This window comes from Pipistrellus kuhlii, unplaced genomic scaffold (genome assembly GCF_014108245.1).
Source record: "Pipistrellus kuhlii isolate mPipKuh1 unplaced genomic scaffold, mPipKuh1.p scaffold_m20_p_30, whole genome shotgun sequence".
In the NCBI taxonomy this organism is placed as follows: Eukaryota; Metazoa; Chordata; class Mammalia; order Chiroptera; family Vespertilionidae; genus Pipistrellus; species Pipistrellus kuhlii.
In genome coordinates this window covers 4952869-4971009 of record NW_023425530.1, presented here as the reverse complement: position 1 = coordinate 4971009, position 18141 = coordinate 4952869, and the positions used below count along the sequence as shown (strand labels likewise).

Here is an 18141-nt window from a genome sequence, read left to right as displayed (position 1 = left end):
GTGGTGTTTCGGAAAAGACATGTTGGCTCCGCCTACTAAGGGGAGTTCCCGGATAGCAGGAAAAGCACCATTTTTATTGGTAGAGAGACCCTCCAATCAACAACGCTAGCCAATGATGTTAGAGATCGATTTTTTTAACACTGGTTTGTCATTTGACGCAACCTAGTTCCCTAAAAATTTCTCATTGGCTCATATAAATACCATAATCTCCGAATCTTTACTCTGATTGAGAACTGTATCTGTCAATCAACCTCTCGTTCTTGCTCGTAATTATTTTTTGTCTATTAAGTCTTCTTCCAGTGGCGATAATCACGAGTTTCTGGGCTCTAACGAAAACTACATGTCCCAGAATGCATGTCGGTACGGGCTTGCAAACCAGCTCTCGGCGCGGGGTGCCAATATGCTTTGAAAGTGAGAGTCGTGATGTTATGGATTCCTAGGAAGTGGCATTGTTTCCCACCCATATTCCTATGTAAAGTCACACCACTGTGCCTTTTCAAATGCTGTGCCCTCTCCTAAGAATACCTTCCCTTCACGTCTTGTCTTGACGAGGCTAACTACATGAACTCTTCAAATTTAGCATATCATGATTTTTGAGTACCTAATAAAACTCAACTGATCCTCTGCCCATAAAAAGACATCTTAGGAAAAGAAGTAATTTGATTCCTCTGGGCATAGATGCACCAGAGAGAAACTGCGGAGTTAAAAGAATGCTGAAGCAACCCAGTAAGGAGTCAGGAACAGGTTTCTGCCTTAACCAGAGTAGCAGAAACCTGAAAACACCCAGTTAACCCAGTTAGGGTGTTTCCCTGGAGCTAAATAAATGCTATGTGGCAGCTGTAAAAGAGATAAGGAAGTATCATGTATTGACATGTAAACAATTTGAAATATGCTGAGAAAAAAAGCAAGGTACAAAACCACATGTAAAGGTCACGGACATTCATGAAAAATATGTACACATGGAAAGTTTCTGAAAAAATACACAAACTGATCAGTTGAATTTTTATGCCATTTGAATGGCGGTCCTACACATGTATTACTTTTGCAATTTAAAATCCCTTATCTTCTAAGTATACCAGCTCTGTAATTGGCCATATCAGGGTTAAATCCTGGGCCTGTTTATTTGCTGGATGACCAAGGGACTTCATTTCCCTGAAACTCAGTTTTCTCATCTGTAAAATGGGGACGGTCACTATTCATGCATCATAAAGTAGTAAGAATTAAATGCACATTACAACCATTTTGAACAGGTCCAGGCACAGTGTAAGCATCTGCTAGATCACACCTATTATCATTATCATTGTGTTTACTGTCAGCAAGAGTATGCCACATGTCTGAAGAGTCAAGGCCAAGGGCGTGAGCTCTGGAGCCAGGCTACTACTTCCTCGGGGGTGACCTTGGGTAAGCTACTTCCTCTCTGTGGGCCAGTTTACTGACTTATAAAAAGGGGGAGGACAGGACTGCTGACCCCCGAGGGGTTAGGAGGCCTGGGCCACAGGAAAAGGAATGCACTCCGCCTCTGGAGTACTTCCTACATGCTGGGCTGAGACGTGGATTCCAGATACCAGCTGCTGCTGCTATGGTTATTAGTTATTACAATCAATGTGCGATGAGGGACACTGACCACACAAAGAAGGGGGACCAAGATAGGCCACCACCCCAAGAAAGAACAGACACACTCTAAATTATAAAAAATCCAACCCTTCAATATCTCCCGCCCTCCCCTCATTGGGTCAACTCAAGGAGATCCCCACAGAGGCCAGGGCTTCAGTGGCCCAGGTGGGACAGAGGGTGGGGTTCCCATACATGGTGTCCATGAAGTCCTGCACAAACTCAGGAAAGCGTTTCTCCATGATGCTGGCACGCAGGGCTCCCATCAGCTGCAGCTAGGGGATGGAAGTGTCAGTGTCAGCACCTGCACCCAGGAGACCCCACTCCCACCCCGGCCTGTCCTCCCAGCCCATGGGCCCACCTGGTAGGCGATGTTGTGAACGGTGAGGTGGTGCAGGGCTGCAGTGTTGTCGCTGTGAAGTAGTGCATGCAGGAAGGCACGGCTGTGCCTGGGGACAGGAAGTCAGGGCTGAGCAGTGTAGGGTCCTGCACCCCTCCACTCCTTCCCCCAGCCTCCAGCCCCATCCTTCCCTACTTCTGGCAAGTGGGACAGGCACACTTAGGGTCTATGGGGCGGAAGTCCTTCTGGAACTGCTTCTTCTTCAGCTGCAGGTTCCCCGTAGGCACCAGGGCAGAGCCAAAGCGCTGAGGGAGGAAGGGGGTAGGGAAGGCAGGTCAACTGCCAGGTCTTCACCTTTTCTGGCCCCACCCCAACCCTGGCCCATCAACAGGCTCACCCCGACTACCCATTGCCCAAGCCTCACCGCTGTCCTCGTGGGGAAAACGCAGTCAAACATGTCGCATCCGAGAGCCACGCAGACCACCAGATCAGTGGCATAGCTGGGGGTGGGGCCATGGGGGGTGGAGGGGAGCAGAGAATCTCTCAAGCCCTGGTCATACAACCAGACCCGCTTCCAGACCCTCAGACTCCTCCTAGACTGGGACCTTCACAGCAGTGCCCAGCAGAGGGCCGTGTCCTCAGTCCCCTCCCAGGCAGGGCTGTGTCCTTTCCCCTAACACACATCGGGGGAGGGGGTTTCAGGGTTGTCAGAAATCCGCAATCCCACGAGTACAGCTGTTTTCCCTGCTTTGGGACATACCCAACGCCCATCAGGTATCGGGGCTTGTCCTTGGGCAGCCTCGAAGTGCTCAGTGCCACCATCTTCCAGAACTGGTCCTTGCTCTCACCCCCGCTCAGTCCCCCGATGGCAAAGCCAGGCACGTCCCTCTTGGTCATCTCTGGGGGCACAGGGTAAGGTGAGGGGCAACCAGGCAAAAGGGAATGCTGCTCCTCCTCTTCTTCCTCCTCCCCCTCATCCTCTCTGCCCCATTTCTTCTCCCCGTTCATCTCTTTGGCCATAGCCCTTTCCCTGGGCAACGCTTCCTCATGGGCCTCTGCTTCCTGCCTACCAGTTTTCCTTGGCTCCCCATTGGTTACTGTCACTCTCCCACTCAGCATCCCTCCATGACTTCCTAGCCTCTCAGTGTATCAATGAATGCTGTAGGCCAAATCCCAGCTCCATAATATCCAAACTGTCTAGCTTTGGGTAAGTGACTTAAGAGTTCTTTGCCTTAGTTTTCCCTTCTGCAACCTCAGGAACCAATAGTTCCCACCTTACAGGATGGTTATGAAAGCTCAATGGGTTTCCTAGGCTCAACCTATAAACCAGGAGGTCACAGTGTGATTCCCTATCAGGTCACATGCCCAGGTTGCAGGCTTGATCACCAGCAGGGGGTGTGCTGGAGGAAGCTGATCAATGATTCTCAAATCATAACTTATGTTTCTATCTCTCTCTCCCTCTTCCTTGCTCTCCGAAATCAATAAAAATATTTTTAAATAAATAAATAATAACTCAATGAAAAAAACACACACAAAAACTCAATGGGTCAACCTGGCCAGTCAGTGTCACTAAGTGGTTAGAGCACACCCCCACACCAAAGGATCGCACGTTCCATTCCCGGTCAAGGGCTCGCACCCAGCCCTGGTCCAGGGCATGCAGGAGACAAACCAATCGATGTGTCTCACATCAATTGCTCTCTCTCCCCGATTCCCTAACTTAATGGAAAAAACATCCTCAGGTGATTAACAACAAAAAAACCTCAATGGGTCAATCCATGACCAGCACTTGGCACAGTGAAGGTGAACAACCAAAAATGGATGGCTATTGAAATTGCTATTATTCTACAAACATTCTACTTCATTCTGCTTCTGAGCCTTTGCTTAAGCCGTTCCTTCCGCCTGGAGAACCCTCTCACCCACTAACAACCACTGCCTGAGCATGCCAGCCCGTGTGGGGCCCTCAGCGACGTGACAAACCCGTCCCACTGAACATGGCTCTACCTTCGAGGCAGGCAGCCCGGAGATCCGCATCCAGCCCACCCTGGATGATAGCAAACAGGTTCTGCTTGTCTTGCCTCCGATGGGCTGCAATGCACCGGTCGAGCCAGCGGATTGATCTGCAACAGGGTCAATCGGCCATTTGGGCCTGGTGAAGGGCAGGGAGACCGGGCTGGAGGATCAGAACCCCTCCCCTAATGTATCCGTGCTCACACACACACACCTGTACATGGCCTCCTCCACTCGTGGCCCCGTCACAGTGCTGCTGACCACGTCATCTAGCTGCATGATGATGTCTGAGCCTGTGGGGGGGGGGGGGGGGGGGGGGGGGGGGGGAGAAGGGGTCGGAAAATGGAATACTGTCAAAGTCCTTCCTTGGGTCTTGCTGACTCCCACTTAATACCCCAACCTGTTTATACAGCAGCCGGTTTGGCTCAGTGGATAGACACCATCAGCCAGCGGACTGAGGGTCCTGGGTTTGATTCTGGTCAGGGGCACATGCACAGGTTTCGAGCTCCATCCCCAGGAGGGGCCATGCAGGAGGCAGCCGATCAATGATTCTCTCTCATCATCGATGTTTCTCTCTCTTTCTCTCTCTCTCTCTCCCTTCCTCTCTTGAAATCAATAAAAATATTTTTTCAAAAGGTAAGAGATTATGATTAACTTTATGCCAGGAAAGTTGAAATAAAAGTTCAAGAAATGGCCAAATTCCTTGAAAAATCCAACTTACCAAATCTGATCCAAGACAAAAGACAAAATCTGAATAGCCCTATTAACATGCTAAATTGAATTCATTGTCAAGACCCACAAAAAAAAAACCAAAAAAAAAAAAAACCTCCACGCTCAGGAGGCTTTACAGCAGAATTTTATGAAATATTTAACTTAGTGATGATTGTTGAAACTGGATGACAGGTAGATAGTGTTGTATCTGATTTGGCATATACTTAAAAGTTCGCATAATTTCTTTTTAAATGCAAGAGCCCTAGTCGGGCAGCTGAGTTGGATAGAACCTTGCCCAGATACACCTGGGTTGCAGGTTCCATCCTGGTTAAGGTACACACAAGAATCAACCAATTCAGCCGAAACTGGTTTGGCTCAGTGGATAGAGCGTGTTTGCGGACTGGGGGGGGTCCCAGTTCGATTCCAGTCAGGGCATGTGCCTTGGTTGCGGGCCCATCCCCAGTAGGAGGTGTGCAGGAGGCAGTTGATGGATGATTCTCTCTCATCGATGTTTCTAACTCTATCTCTCTCTCTTCCTCTCTGTAAAAAATCAATAAAATATATTTAAAAAAAAAAGAATCAACCAATTCAACCAATGAATGCATAAATAAGTGGAAAACAAATTAATGTTTCTCTCTCTCTCAAATCAATAAATGAAATTTTAAAATAAAATACATTTTTTTAAAATGATAATGTTTTCTTTTTGTTCTTTTGTTAATCCTTACCCTAGGATATTTTTCCATTGATTTTTAGGAAGAGTGGAAGAAAGAGGGAAAGACAGAGAGAAACACTGATGTGATAGAACCACATAGATTGGCTGCCTCCTGCACGGGCCCAGATCGGGGGCCCAGGCTGGGAGGAGCCTGCAACCAAGATACATACCCTTGACCAGAATTGAACCTGGGACCCTTCAGTCCACAGGCTGACGCTCTATCCATTGAGCTAAACCAGTTAAAGCTGTATATTTTTGTTTGTTTGTTTTTTGGATTTCAAAGAGAGAAAGGGAGAGGGAGAGAGAGAGAGAAACATTAATGATGAGAGAGAATCATTGACTGGCTGCCTCCAACACACACACTCCGGGGATCAAGCACAAAACCCAAGCATGTGTCCCCCCCCCCCAATAATCGAACCCTAATCTCCTGATTCATGGGTCGATGTTCAACCACTGAGCTACACTGGCCAGGCTAAATAAGTTTTATTGCAAGGTACAGGAAGAATAGCATGCTCTCATAATGAGAAAAAATTAGATTTGAACTTGCTTGTATCTATATAAACTGGGGAAGAATACTCAAAAAATTGAAACAGTGGTAGCCTGTGGGAGTAAAGGAGATAGAGAGAGGACAGGCGTGGGAAAAGCACTGTTTTCTGTACACATTTTTATACAGAAATTTATGCAAAATGTATTCTTGTTCAATGTTTTGGTTTTTTTTCTTTAAAGAACAAATCAAAACTCAGGAGGCCCTGCAGGACCCACTCAAGTCACCTCCCTATCCTCACATCCCACTCTCCCCTTCCAGGCTCCAGTGAGACACATCTGCTTTCTCCTTACACTCTTCCAACATGCCAATCTTAGTCCTGCCTCAGGTCCTCTGCACTGGTTTCATTCTTTGGACATCTGGTTTATTTCTTCTCATCCACAGGTTTTAGGCCTAGGGCCGTCCTCCTTGAGACAGGCCATGTACTTGGCCTCCATGGTCACAGTCCCAAATTTATATTTACAATAAAGGCCTGGTGCACAGACTCGTGCACATTGAAAGAAAATTAACTAGAAGGTGACTGGTGGGGCGGGACTGGGCCAGACAGGCAGGACACACCCTGGAGCCAACCTCCACGGTCCCTCCCTGCCGGCTGCACTTGGGCTCCAGGACGTCTGCAGAGTGAGTGGGGTCCCTCCAGTAGGTGGGGCCCCTCGGCCTGGTCTGCAGCAATTAGGCCAGAACCAGCAGTCCTACATCCCCCGAGAAGTCCTGAAGTACAAGAGGGCACTCTGCAAAGTTACTGTCACTCGGCATTGAGGATCTGCTCCATGATGGTTAGTTTGTGTCATAGCTACCCATGACAGTCAAGCTTAGGCTTTTATATATATAGACTAGAGGCCCAGTGCATGAAATTTGTGCATGGGGGGGTCCCATCAGCTCACCCTGCACCCTCTCCAATCGGGACCCCTCAGGGAATGTCCGGGACCACTGACTCCTAACTGCTCACCTGCCTGCCTGACTGCCCCTATCTGCCCCCTCTGCTGGTCTGGTCACCCCTAACTTTCCCCCTCCCCCCGCTAACCTGGCTGCCCCCAACTGTCCCCCCAACTGGCCTGGTCACCCCCAACTGTTCCCCACTCCTCGCTGGCCTGGTTGCCTCCAACTGCACGCCCTGCCAGCGTGGTCACTACACACAGCCTTCTGTTCAGTCATTTGTTAGCCCCTCACTGCCCCCCTTTGCCGGCCTGGTCACCCCACACAGCCCACTGCTCAGTCATTTGGTCAGACCTCACTAACCCCCCTGCTGGCCTGGTCACCCCACACAGCCTGTTAGGTTGTCCATTCAGTTGTTTTAGTTGCAACAGTCACTTGGGCTTTGATAGATATAGATATAGATGACATAGATATAAATATAGATTATAGATATAGATATATAGATATATAGATATATATGTGCCTTTAAGAAAAATTTTAATAACTCATTTGAAAAAAATAATACACATGGTTCCAAACGTTCAAAGTACCCCAAAATTTTAAAAAGTAAAACAGAACTGAAACCGCTTTGGCTCAGTGGTAGAGCGTTGGTCTGAGGACTGAAAGGTCCCGGGTTCGATTCCGGTCAAGGGCATGTACCGTCAGCAGATTACGGGCACATCCCGGGTAGGGGGTGTGCAAGAGGCAACTGGTCGATGTTTCTCTCTCATTGACGTTACTAGTTCTCTCTCTCTCTCTCTCTCTTCCTCTCTGTAAAAAATCAATAAAATATATTTTTTTAAAAAGTAAAACAGAGCCCTGGCCAGGTGGCTCAGTTGGAGTGTCCTCCTGTACACCAAAAGGTTGGGGGTTTGATCCCCAGTGGGGACACTTCAGGGGGGTAAAACCTCGATGTTTCTCTCTAATAGATGTTTCTCTCTCTCTCTACCTTCTTCTCTAAAAATCAACAAAAACATATCCTCAGGGAAGGATGTAAGGGGAAAGATGTCTTTCTGTGGTTTTGTTTCTTCATACCACACATTCTGCCTGCAGTTTTCCCCCTAATTATGACAGTCTCACTAGTGCCCGTCTCCCCGTAGACTGAGTGCCATGGATGAGGTAACACCCTGCCCTATGACTGTGCGTAGGAGCTAAAGGACCTGTATACGTGAAGGGACTTGGAAGCGCCATTTGGTTGGAAGACGGGAAGGTTTCAGCCCATGTTTCCATAGCACTTTACACGATAGAGAAAATGCTCATTGTCCTCATCACGGAATGGGGATACTGATGTAGGTGGTAGGGGCCTAAATCCTCCCCAACCTCTGTAGTTGCCATGATTTCAACATATCTTTGCCCAATTAAATTACAGTTTAAGAGCAATGCCGGGACCGGTTTGGCTCAGTGGATAGAGCGTCGGCCTGCGGACTGAAGGGTCCCAGGTTCAATTCCAGTCAAGGGCATGTACCTTGGTTGCGGGCACATCCCCGGTAGGGGGTGTGCAAGAGGCAGCTGGTCGATGTTTCTCTCTCATCGACATTTCTAACTCTCTGTTCCTCTCAATTCCTGTCTGTGTAAAATCAATAAAATATATTTTTTTTTAAAAAGAGTAATAACAGCAATAAGAAATATAAAATAAAATAAAAAAACACGACAGGCCCAAACCAGTGTGGCTCAGTGGATAGTGTCAGCCTGCAGACTCAAGGGTCCCGGGTTCAATTCCGGTCAAGGGCATGTACCTTGGTTGCAGGCACATCCCCAGTAGGGAGTGTGCAGGAGGCATCTGATCCATGGTTCTCTCTCATCAATATTTCTAACTCTCTATCCCTCTCCCTTCCTCTCTATAAAAAAATCAATAAAATGTACTTTTAAAAAAGAAAAGAGAAGAAAAGAAACAACAGGCCAGGCACCCACATTCCATCATGAATCTTGTGAACTACCTGCATTTGAGTTGGCCCAACTGCAGCTCAAGGAAGGGGAGTGTGACTTGCCTAAAGGCACACAAACCTCTAGGGAACGGCCTGCCATGCCTCTACCCTGGAAAGGCAGGGGAGGGGCCGCTCCCCGCGATCTGCTCACCCAGCGCGTTCTGGATCTCCACGGACCTCTCCGGGCTCAGAAGGGTCTCGTCGCCGTCGTAGGGGGAGCGGAAGCGGACGCCCTCCTCCGTCACCTCGGACAGGGACACCAGGGACACCATCTGGAAGCCGCCGCTGTCCTGGGGGGACCCACCGCAAGGCAGTCAGGAGAGGGGTCAGGCGAGACTCCCCTCCAAGGAGCGCCCTCGCGCCCCGATCCCACCTCACCGTCAGCAGATTGTGGGGCCAGTTCATGAAGCCGTGCAGGCCTTGGGCTTTCTGGATCAGCTCCGGGCCCTGGGGTTGGGGGTGAAGGGGGCGAAGAGTCCTGTGCGGGGTGAGCGCCACGCGGGGAGCTCGTGTGGGGGGACAGGGATGGCCACCCTGGGTCCCCGCCGCTCCCTCGATCACGGCGCCAGGCCTGGGCCCTGGGGGGCGCTCCATGAGCGTTTGTCGGTGGACTTTTGGAGGCATCCCCAAACCTAGGGGGTCCCCCCGGGCTCCCCAAGCTCCGCCGCCAGCCCGCACCGGCACAGCCCACCCACCGGCCGCAGACCCAGATGGTAGGTGTTGCCCAGGCAGATGCGGCAGCCCAGCGCGTCCAGCTGCTCCGCCGTGATGCCCTTCATGGTGGCCTGCGTGCCCACCGGCATGAACACCGGCGTGGCCACCGGCCCGTGCGGCAGCCGCAGCTCGCCCGCCCGGGCCCTGGAGCGGCCGCACTCGGCCACCAGCCGCCAGATCCGCGGGGCGGACTCCAGGGAAGCCGGGCTGGTCGCCGCCGCCGCCATCTTGCCTGCCCGAACCACGTGAGCAGCCAGACCCCCTGGGCCGCGCCATATTGGGCAGCGTCACGTGAGGCGTAAGGTTCGCGGAAGCCCTGGGGGAGCGTCACGGGGACCATGGCAACGGACGCCCCGCCCACTGGGCCTCTCAGGGCCTGGGGTTCGCTTTGCTGTCTGGTGCCCTGGCCGCGTGGTCAGTTGGTTGGAGCGTCCTCCCTTCCACCGAAAGGTTGCTGGTTCCAGTCAGGGCACATATCTAGGTTGCGGGTTCAATCCCAAGGGGGGAGGCAATAGATCATCAATGTTTCTCTCTCTCTCAATCAATAAAATCAACTTTGTTTTTTTTTTTTTTTCAATAAAAGAAATCCCAGATTTACAGAAGGGGAGCCTGGGGCAGAATCTGGCCGAATCACTCATTCATTTATTCATTCAATGTACACCTACATATACATCCCCACAAGTGCCAGCCTCCATTCTGCACAGGGATAAAAGAGGATGGGTCACGGGTTTATTAAGCACTGGCTGCGTCCTAATAATAATCCTATGTAATAAAAGGCTAATATACAAATTGTTCGACCAGGAGTTCGACCACCAGGGGGCAGGGCAGAACATGGCGGGCATCCTGGCTCGCTGGCAGCAGGTGCAGTGGAGGCACTGCTGCCCTGATGGGCCCTGACAGAGCTGGACCACAGCAGGATGAGTGTGCAGCGCCAGGCCACTGCCGGGTGCCAGGTGGGGCTGTGAGGCTGTGGACATGAGCTGGGGCCCGATCCCCACAGGCCACCCTGAGGGACCCACCTGTGCATGATTTTGTGCATCGGCCTCTAGTAGCAATATAAAATACTGTAGCCTAGCTGGTGTGCTCAGTGGTTGAGTGTCAACCCATGCACCAAGAGGTCACTGGTTCGACTCCCCCCAGGTTTGGAGCTCAACCCCAAGGGGGGCGGGGAAACGTACAGGAGGCAACACATCAATGTTTCTATTCCTGTCTTCCTTTCCCTTCCTCTCTCTCTGAAAAAAAAAAAAACAACAAACAATAAAAATATTTTTTAAAATAAACTACTGTATATAATAATGATTATTATTGTTGTTGGAAATGGGGCTGATATCTGTCCTGGCCAGCAGAGGGCGAAATTACACCAGAATGTCTCTTAAAAGATCACTGGCCTAACTGGGCTGATCTGAACAAGAATGCAATCCTCCAGCAGCCTTGGGCTAATGATGCTGGTTCCTCGGGTGGTGAAGAGTCCTCACTGAGGCCACATCCGGGTAACACCCACCCAGGAGGCCCACTTTGCTTTTGCCATTGTCTGCAACACTCTTCTAATTTTCCATATTTTCAGTCTGTGGTTCCCAACTCCCCAAATTTAAGAACCCTTCACCCCCAACACTCTATGTTACATGGCCTGTAGCTCATATGCTTTTGAAAACCTCTATTCACTGATGATGCCCCAATTTTTATTCCCATCATCTGAATTCGCATCTCCTAACAGATGCCTCCTTGACATCTCCACTGAGTGTCTATAGGCATCCAACTCTACCTGTCCAAAGCAGGGCTCCTAAACATAATCCTACATAATAAAAGTGGAATATGCAAATTGACCCAATGGCCAAACAGCGGAATGACCATCCAGGACCACACTATGACACCCATTGATGCCAGGCCAGCCAGGTGGATGCGATGTGATTGCTTGGAGGCCCCAGCCATTGCCCCATGATCGCCCCACAGAAGGAAGCCCAGGCCACCAACCAGCTGGCTGCGGGAGGAGAGGGGAAGGGCAAGGGGAGAGGGTCCTGAGTGCTGGCAGCCTGAGGGAAACCCAGGTCCCAGGTGCTGGAGGGAAGTTAGGGGAAGGAAGGCCTACTCTTGCACAAATTTCATGCACCGGGCCCTCGTAATTAATAAATACACAAATAAACAAAGCAGGGCTCTTTTTTTATATATATATATATATATTTTATTGAATTTTTTTTTTTTTTTACAGAGAGGAAGAAAGAAGGGAAGAGCTAGAAACATCGATGAGAGAGAAACATCGGTCAGCTGCCTCCTGCACACCCCCTACTGGGGATGTGCTAGCAACCAAGGTACATGCCCCCAACTGGAATCGAACCCAGGACCCCTCAGTCCACAGGTCGACGCTCCATCCACTGAGCCAAACTGTCATCCAATCCAGGCTTGCCCCTTCCATCTTCCCCTTCTCAAGTAATAGCAGATCAAACCTTCCAGGAGTTCCAGTAAAAACTTCAGGATGAACCCTGAGCTCTCACTGTCTCTCGCTCCCTACAGCAAATGCTGGCTGCCTTGTTTTCAAAATCTAGCTAGCATCAACTGCTTCACATTCCCCTCCTCCTGGTCCAGACACCACCATCATAACTGCAGTCATCTCCTCATTGTTTCAACTCGGTCCTTGACTCCTTATGCTGTATACCTGTAGGCATTTTCCAACAAATGATTTCAACAATTCACCATTATGTAAGTTGTCTGCTGTATGTTTTTTGAAAATGCAGCATATTAAGTAAAGAAAGCCCCTTTCAATGCCTAGTTCACCTTGTATTCCAAAGAAATGTCCTTAGTTTGATGGTTATGGAACCACTTATCCACATCTGTTTGGTGCTCTGCAGGCAGAGTCACACGGCCACATGGTGGAGGTAAAGCATAAAGCATTCACCATGGCTCTCAGACACTGATGTTCATGCAGCTAATTCCTTTTAATCTCATTTTGTCTGTCACTTATCCTCTCCAATGGCCATGAGTACTTTTGACAATATCAGTTGCAAAGTTCTTATCTTTAAATTCGGCATTGCAAGAAAACCGGTCCTCTGGTTTTCCATCAGAAATCTTGTGCCTTCTGAACCAGTCCACAGTAGCTTCCAGGTGGCCAGGTTTCAGCCCCTTGATATCATTAACACCATTATAATTTGCTGCATCAGGATCACCCACATTAATGGCAATCACGCCCTAAGTGGTTTGGCTCAGTGGATAGAGCGTCGGTCTGTGGACTGAAAGGTCCCAGGTTCGATTCCCGTCATAAGGCATGTAGCTCGGTTGCAGGCACATCCCCAGTAGGGGGTGTTCCAGGAGGCAGCTGGTCGATGCTTCTCTATCATCAATGTTTCTAACTCTCTATCCCTTTCCCTTCCTCTCTGTAAAAAATCAATAAAATATATTTTTAAAAATGGCAATCACTCTCCAGTCAGTTTCCCTTTCGTCAATCATAGCTCAGACCTTCCACCCCATCACTTCGCCTTTTGCACATATTATACTTTGTTTCCAGTTTCACAGGCGTTGATTGGGTCATGGTTACCTTACAGCCAGTATTTGTCCTTGTGTCCTGGGTCTTCCCGAGTCTCAAGGATGGCACCATCATTGCAGATATATTCTTTACAAGGGAACAGAGTTTAAAAATAACAGTTTTCCTTTGTTTACATCTTGTTTAATTGGGTTTAAAGGGTCTTTTTTTTTAATGAAGAGTGCTTTGTATTTTATATATATTTTTTTAATTGATTTTTTACAGAGAGGAAGGGAGAGGGACAGAGAGTTAGAAACATCGATGAGAGAGAATGATCGACCAGCTGCCTCCTGCACACCTCCTACTGGGGATGTGCCCGCAACCAAGGTACATGCCCTTGACCAGAATCGAACCTGGGACCTTTGAGTCTGTAGACTGACACTAACTACTGAGACAAACCAGCCAGGGCTCGAACATCTTTTCAGATGTTGGTGCCATTTTTCAACATTTTTCATTACGCAGCTTAGGTGATTTGGCAGCAGAATTCAACCTGGCCAAGCTGCTGAGCATATAAATTATTTTTAGCCCTAACCTGGAAGAGTCCCAGGTTTCTGTATTAAAACTTCAGAAAGTATTGCCGAAACCGGTTTGGCTCAATGGATAGAGTGCCAGCCTGCGGACTGAAAGGTCCCAGGTTCGATTCCGGTCAAGGGCATGTACCTTGGTTGCGGGCATATCCTCAGTAGGGGGTGTGCAAGAGGCGGCTGATCGATGACTCTCTCTCATCGATGTTTCTAACTCTCTATCTCTCTCCCTTCCTCTCTGTACAAAATCAATAAAATACATTAAAATAATAATAAAATAAAATAAATAAAATAAAAATAATATCATTTTAAAAAAAATCCAGAAAGTATTGCCGAAACCGGTTTGGCTCTGTGGATAGAGTGCCAGCCTGCGGACTGAAAGGTCCCAGGTTCGATTCCGGTCAAGGGCATGTACCTTGGTTGCGGGCACATCCCCAGTAGGGGGTGTGCAGGGGGCAGCTGGTAGATGTTCCTCTCTCATCGATGTTTTTAGCTCTCTATCTGTCTCTCTTCCTCTCTGTAAAAAATCAATAAAATATATCTTTAAAAAAAAAGAATCAAGGAAGGAAAAAAAAATTCAGAAAGTATAAAAGGCAAACAAACTCCCTCCCACTTCATCCCACACCCACCCACTCTCCATCTCAGCCTTTCTTAGTAACATGTTGTATTACATTCCTGTCTTTCCAGGATTTCTTCATGCAAATTGAAGCAAATAAGAAGCTAAATACCTCTTTTTCACACACAAGTCTTGCTAATTACACTGGCAGGTTGCATCTTGCTGTTGGTCTATAATTTGGAGACCATCCTGTCAGTACATTGTCTCTGTTCTTTTTTTAAATATTTTTTTTTATTAATTTCAGAGATGAAGGAAGAGAGAGATATAGAAATATAAATGATGAGAGAGAATCATTGCTTGGCTGCCCCCTGCATGCTCCCCACTGGGGATCAAGCCCGCAACCTGGGCATGTACCCTTGGCTGGAATCAAACCCGGAACCCTTCAGTCTGCAGGCTGATGCTCTATCTACTGAGCCAAGCCAGCCAGGGCTTCCTGTAATTTTTTTTTTAATTTCTTTATTGATTAAGGTATCACATATTTGTCCTCCCCCCCCCCCCCCCATTCCCATCCCAAACCCCTCCCCACGCATGCTCCACCCCCCTCCATGAAATTCTTAATGAGCATTTCTCTTATTCCCAGTGAGGTTTGGGTTCCCGGTGAAGTTTAGCATCTATTCTTCATTCCCACCTTTTTAAAAAATATATTTTAAACTTGATTTTTAGAGAGAGAGAGGGAGAGGGAATGAGAGAAACATTGACATGAGATAGCTGCCTCCTGAACACCCCCTACCAGGGATGGAGCCCGAAACCCATCAAACGGACAATCTTTTGTGCATGGGACAAAGCCCAACCAACTGAGCACGCTGGCCAGGGCCACTCCTATCTTCTTGAAAGCCTGTCTTCCTAATGCTTTTTTGGTCTCATTCTCCTAATTTTCAAAAGTTATTTTTAGTTAATACAAATAATAATACGATGATGAGCCAAAGCAGGTTTGGCTCAGTGGATAGAGTGTCGGTCTGCAGTCTGAGGGGTCCCAGGTTATTATAGATTTCGGTCAAGGGCATGTACATTGGTTGCGGGCACATCCCCAGTAGGGGGCGTGCAAGAGGCAGCTGATTGATGACTCTCTCTCGTTGATGTTTCTAACTCTCTATCTCTCTCCCTCCCTCTCTGTACAAAAATCAATAAAATATATTTTAAAAAAAATAAAAAAATAAAACCAATGGAAAATATTCTTGATATGAGCCTAACCAGTGGTCAAGGACAATATGGGGGTGGGGGCATGAGAGGGGTGGGGTGGGGGATTGGAATGAGGGGTTGAGGACAAATATGTAATACCTTAATCAATAAAGAAATTAATTTTTAAAATATCCTTGGATGAAGTTTAAGGAAGAAAGGAGGGGCAGAGGGGTCATTATGAAGTAAGTACAGCTTGGCACACAGTAAATGCCTAAATATATGCATGAATATATATGCAATTAATATTATGGAGCACTCACTCTGTGTCAGACACTGTCCTCACTGCTGGCAGCAGAGCAGTGAACAGACAAAAATTCGTGCTCTGATGCGGGGGCCTGAAGCTGTAGGGATCTCCCTTTTCCATGTCCCACATGGAAAGAGAGATGAACGAACCGGTTCTAAGTGGAGGTGCCCAGGGATTGAGAAATATTAGAAATAGAGAAGACACAGAAATAGATTTCAAGCTGGGAGCTGGGAGGGCTGACCTCCTCGGCTGGAGAGACAGACTGACCACCTCCTGAGCCACGCAGCACATCTATTTATACTCCAACCCAACAAGGGGTTTCAGGTAAACAAGGAGCCTGGGAGAGCCCAGGTTCCACCCATTCCTTCCTCCTGAACAAACACATTAGTCAGGAACTAAGACCATCTCCACACTCCCAGGGCGGGAGTGCAACTGATATGATTCTGCCAATATCCCAGGCCCAGTCAACAACAACCTAAAGAATGTCCAGGTGTCTTTCCATTTGGCCCTCTACACTCTGACCCAGCTGGTATTGCTCAATGGTTGAGCATCTACCTATGAACCAGGAAGTCATGGTTCAAAAATAAAAATTATCCTATATAATAAAAGGCTAATATGCAAATAGACCAAAAGGTGGAACAATGGAAACAACTTAACTGGCTGCTGTGATATGTGCTGACCACTAGGGGGCGTGTGCAGAACATGGTGGGTGTAGGCCATGGCAGGATGGTGAAGCAGGTGAGTGGGGGCTCCAGACCACGGCAGGGTGCTGATTGCTGTCATCAGGGCGAGCCTTTGGTAGTTACTAAAAATTCTTTGCTCCTGTGCCAGTCCCACCCAGCATTTGCACCTGCAGCTGGTGGAGCCCCTGCTCACACCACTGCTGGTCCTGATCACTTGGTGCCATCAGTGGGTGCAAGGGGCAGCTGCTGGCCTGATTGCCCTGGAGGACTTCTCCAACTCCCCCTGCTCCTGAGGGGCAATCAGGGCAGCAGCTGCCACTTGCAGCCACTGATGGCACCGGCCCCAATCACTCTGTGCCATCAGGAGTGCAAGTGAGGCCTTCAGCAGGAGCAGGGTTACTGGCAGACAGGGGACTGGGGGCTGTGGCAGGAGGAGCCAGGCAGGGGCACAGAGGATGGGCTGAGACCCACCTCTGTGCTTACCACAGTCTTGCAGCCCACAGTTTCTGATTCATGCACTGGGCCCCTAGTATGTGTGTATATATATATTCCATGCCCAGAAGAGACAAACAAAAAAATTATTAATGCATATCATGTCTTAGCATGTCTTAGGTGGTGAAGAATGCTGAAGAATAGAGAGGAGGAAAAAGGAGTTGGAAGGTGAATTTAAATAGGGTTGGCCTGGCCAGCATGGCTCAGTGGTTAAACATCGACCTATGAAGCAATTCCCGGTCAGGGCAATGCCTGAGTTTGGGACTCAATCCCCAGTAGAGGGTGTGCAGGAGGCAGCTAATCAATGCTTCTCTCTCATCATTGATGTTCCCATCTCTCTCCCTCCCTCTCTGAAATCAATAAAAAATAATTTTTATTTTTTTAAATTTCTTTATTAAGGTATTACCTGTGTCTTTATTCCCCTATTACCCCCCTGTTGTCTGTGTCCATTGGTTAGGCTTATATGCATGCATATAAGTCCTTTGGTTGATCTCTCCCCTTAACCCCCACCTTCCCCTACCTTCCTTTAGGTTTGACATTCTGATTGATGTCTCTCTATCTCTGGACCTATTCATCAGTTTATGTTGTTCCTTATTTTTCATAAATGAATGAGATCATATGATATTTATCTTTCTCCATCCATGTTGTTGCAAATGGTAAGAATTTCTTTTTTAGTGCAGCACAGTATTCCATTGTGTAGATGTACCACAGGTTTTTTTCTTTTCTTCTTTTTTCGTACCAGTTTTTTAATCCACTCCTCTGCTGATGGCCACTTAGGCTATTTCCAAATCTTAGTAATGGTGAATTATGTTGCTATGAACATAGGGGTGCATTTATCCTTTCTGATTCCTGTTTCTAGTTTCTTGGGATATATTCCTAGAAGTGGGATCATATTTTTATATATTAACCTTAACTAGAATCGAACCCAGGATACTCTAACCAGTAAGCAAACAAGATATGGCAATAAAAATAATTTTAAAAATTTCTTAAGATAAAAAATAGGATGGTCAGGATCAGACTCACTGGAATGGTGACATTTGAGATAAGGTCTGAAGGACATGAGTGAGGATCCATGATGGGAACTGAAAGCATTTCATGCAGTGGAAATGAGAGCAAAGTTCCTGAGGTGGGAATGTGCCTGGATTGTTTGTGGTGCATCGGGTAGGTCCGTGTGGTTGAAGGGAATGAGGGAAGGAGCAGAAGATGAGGAGCTGGAGGTCACAAGAGAGGTCCCCCAAGTCCTCTCATTGTGTTGAGAACTTTGGCTTTCATCTGAGCTAGATGGGTGAGATACGGAACGAGGCGATCTCTTCCTATCCCCAAGAGGTAAAGTGGGGTGTGGAAGTGGGGTGTAACCGAGGCTCAGTGGCATTGAGGTTTCTGTGCCATTCAGTTAGGGAGGGCTAGGGGCGC

General features: G+C 48.1%; 1 protein-coding gene across 1 annotated transcript; it reads right to left on the bottom strand.

The window, feature by feature from the left end:
- Positions 1 to 1687: 1687 nt before the first annotated feature.
- QTRT1 (queuine tRNA-ribosyltransferase catalytic subunit 1) lies at positions 1688 to 9835 on the bottom strand. The gene is made up of 10 exons (XM_036459465.2): positions 9461 to 9835; positions 9144 to 9212; positions 8917 to 9055; positions 4173 to 4251; positions 3953 to 4068; positions 2712 to 2850; positions 2376 to 2451; positions 2147 to 2256; positions 1973 to 2060; positions 1688 to 1886 (listed from the first exon to the last, which is right to left on the bottom strand). The coding sequence occupies exons 1-10, from the start codon at positions 9704 to 9706 to the stop codon at positions 1734 to 1736; spliced, it is 1215 nt and encodes a 404-aa protein (XP_036315358.1). The 5' UTR covers positions 9707 to 9835; the 3' UTR covers positions 1688 to 1733.
- Between the last annotated feature and the right edge of the window lie 8306 nt (positions 9836 to 18141).

Bases quoted from the DNA above. Each gene is read 5' to 3' on its own strand.
- QTRT1 (XM_036459465.2), bottom strand. From the start codon at position 9,706: ATGGCGGCGGCGGCGACCAGCCCGGCTTCCCTGGAGTCCGCCCCGCGG. The intron at 9,213-9,460 runs GTGGGTGGGCTG...CCCCAACCCCAG, and splicing joins ACCATCTGGGTCTGCGGCCG to GGCCCGGAGCTGATCCAGAA. The intron at 4,069-4,172 runs GTGTGTGTGTGT...ACCCTGTTGCAG, and splicing joins GTGGAGGAGGCCATGTACAG to ATCAATCCGCTGGCTCGACC.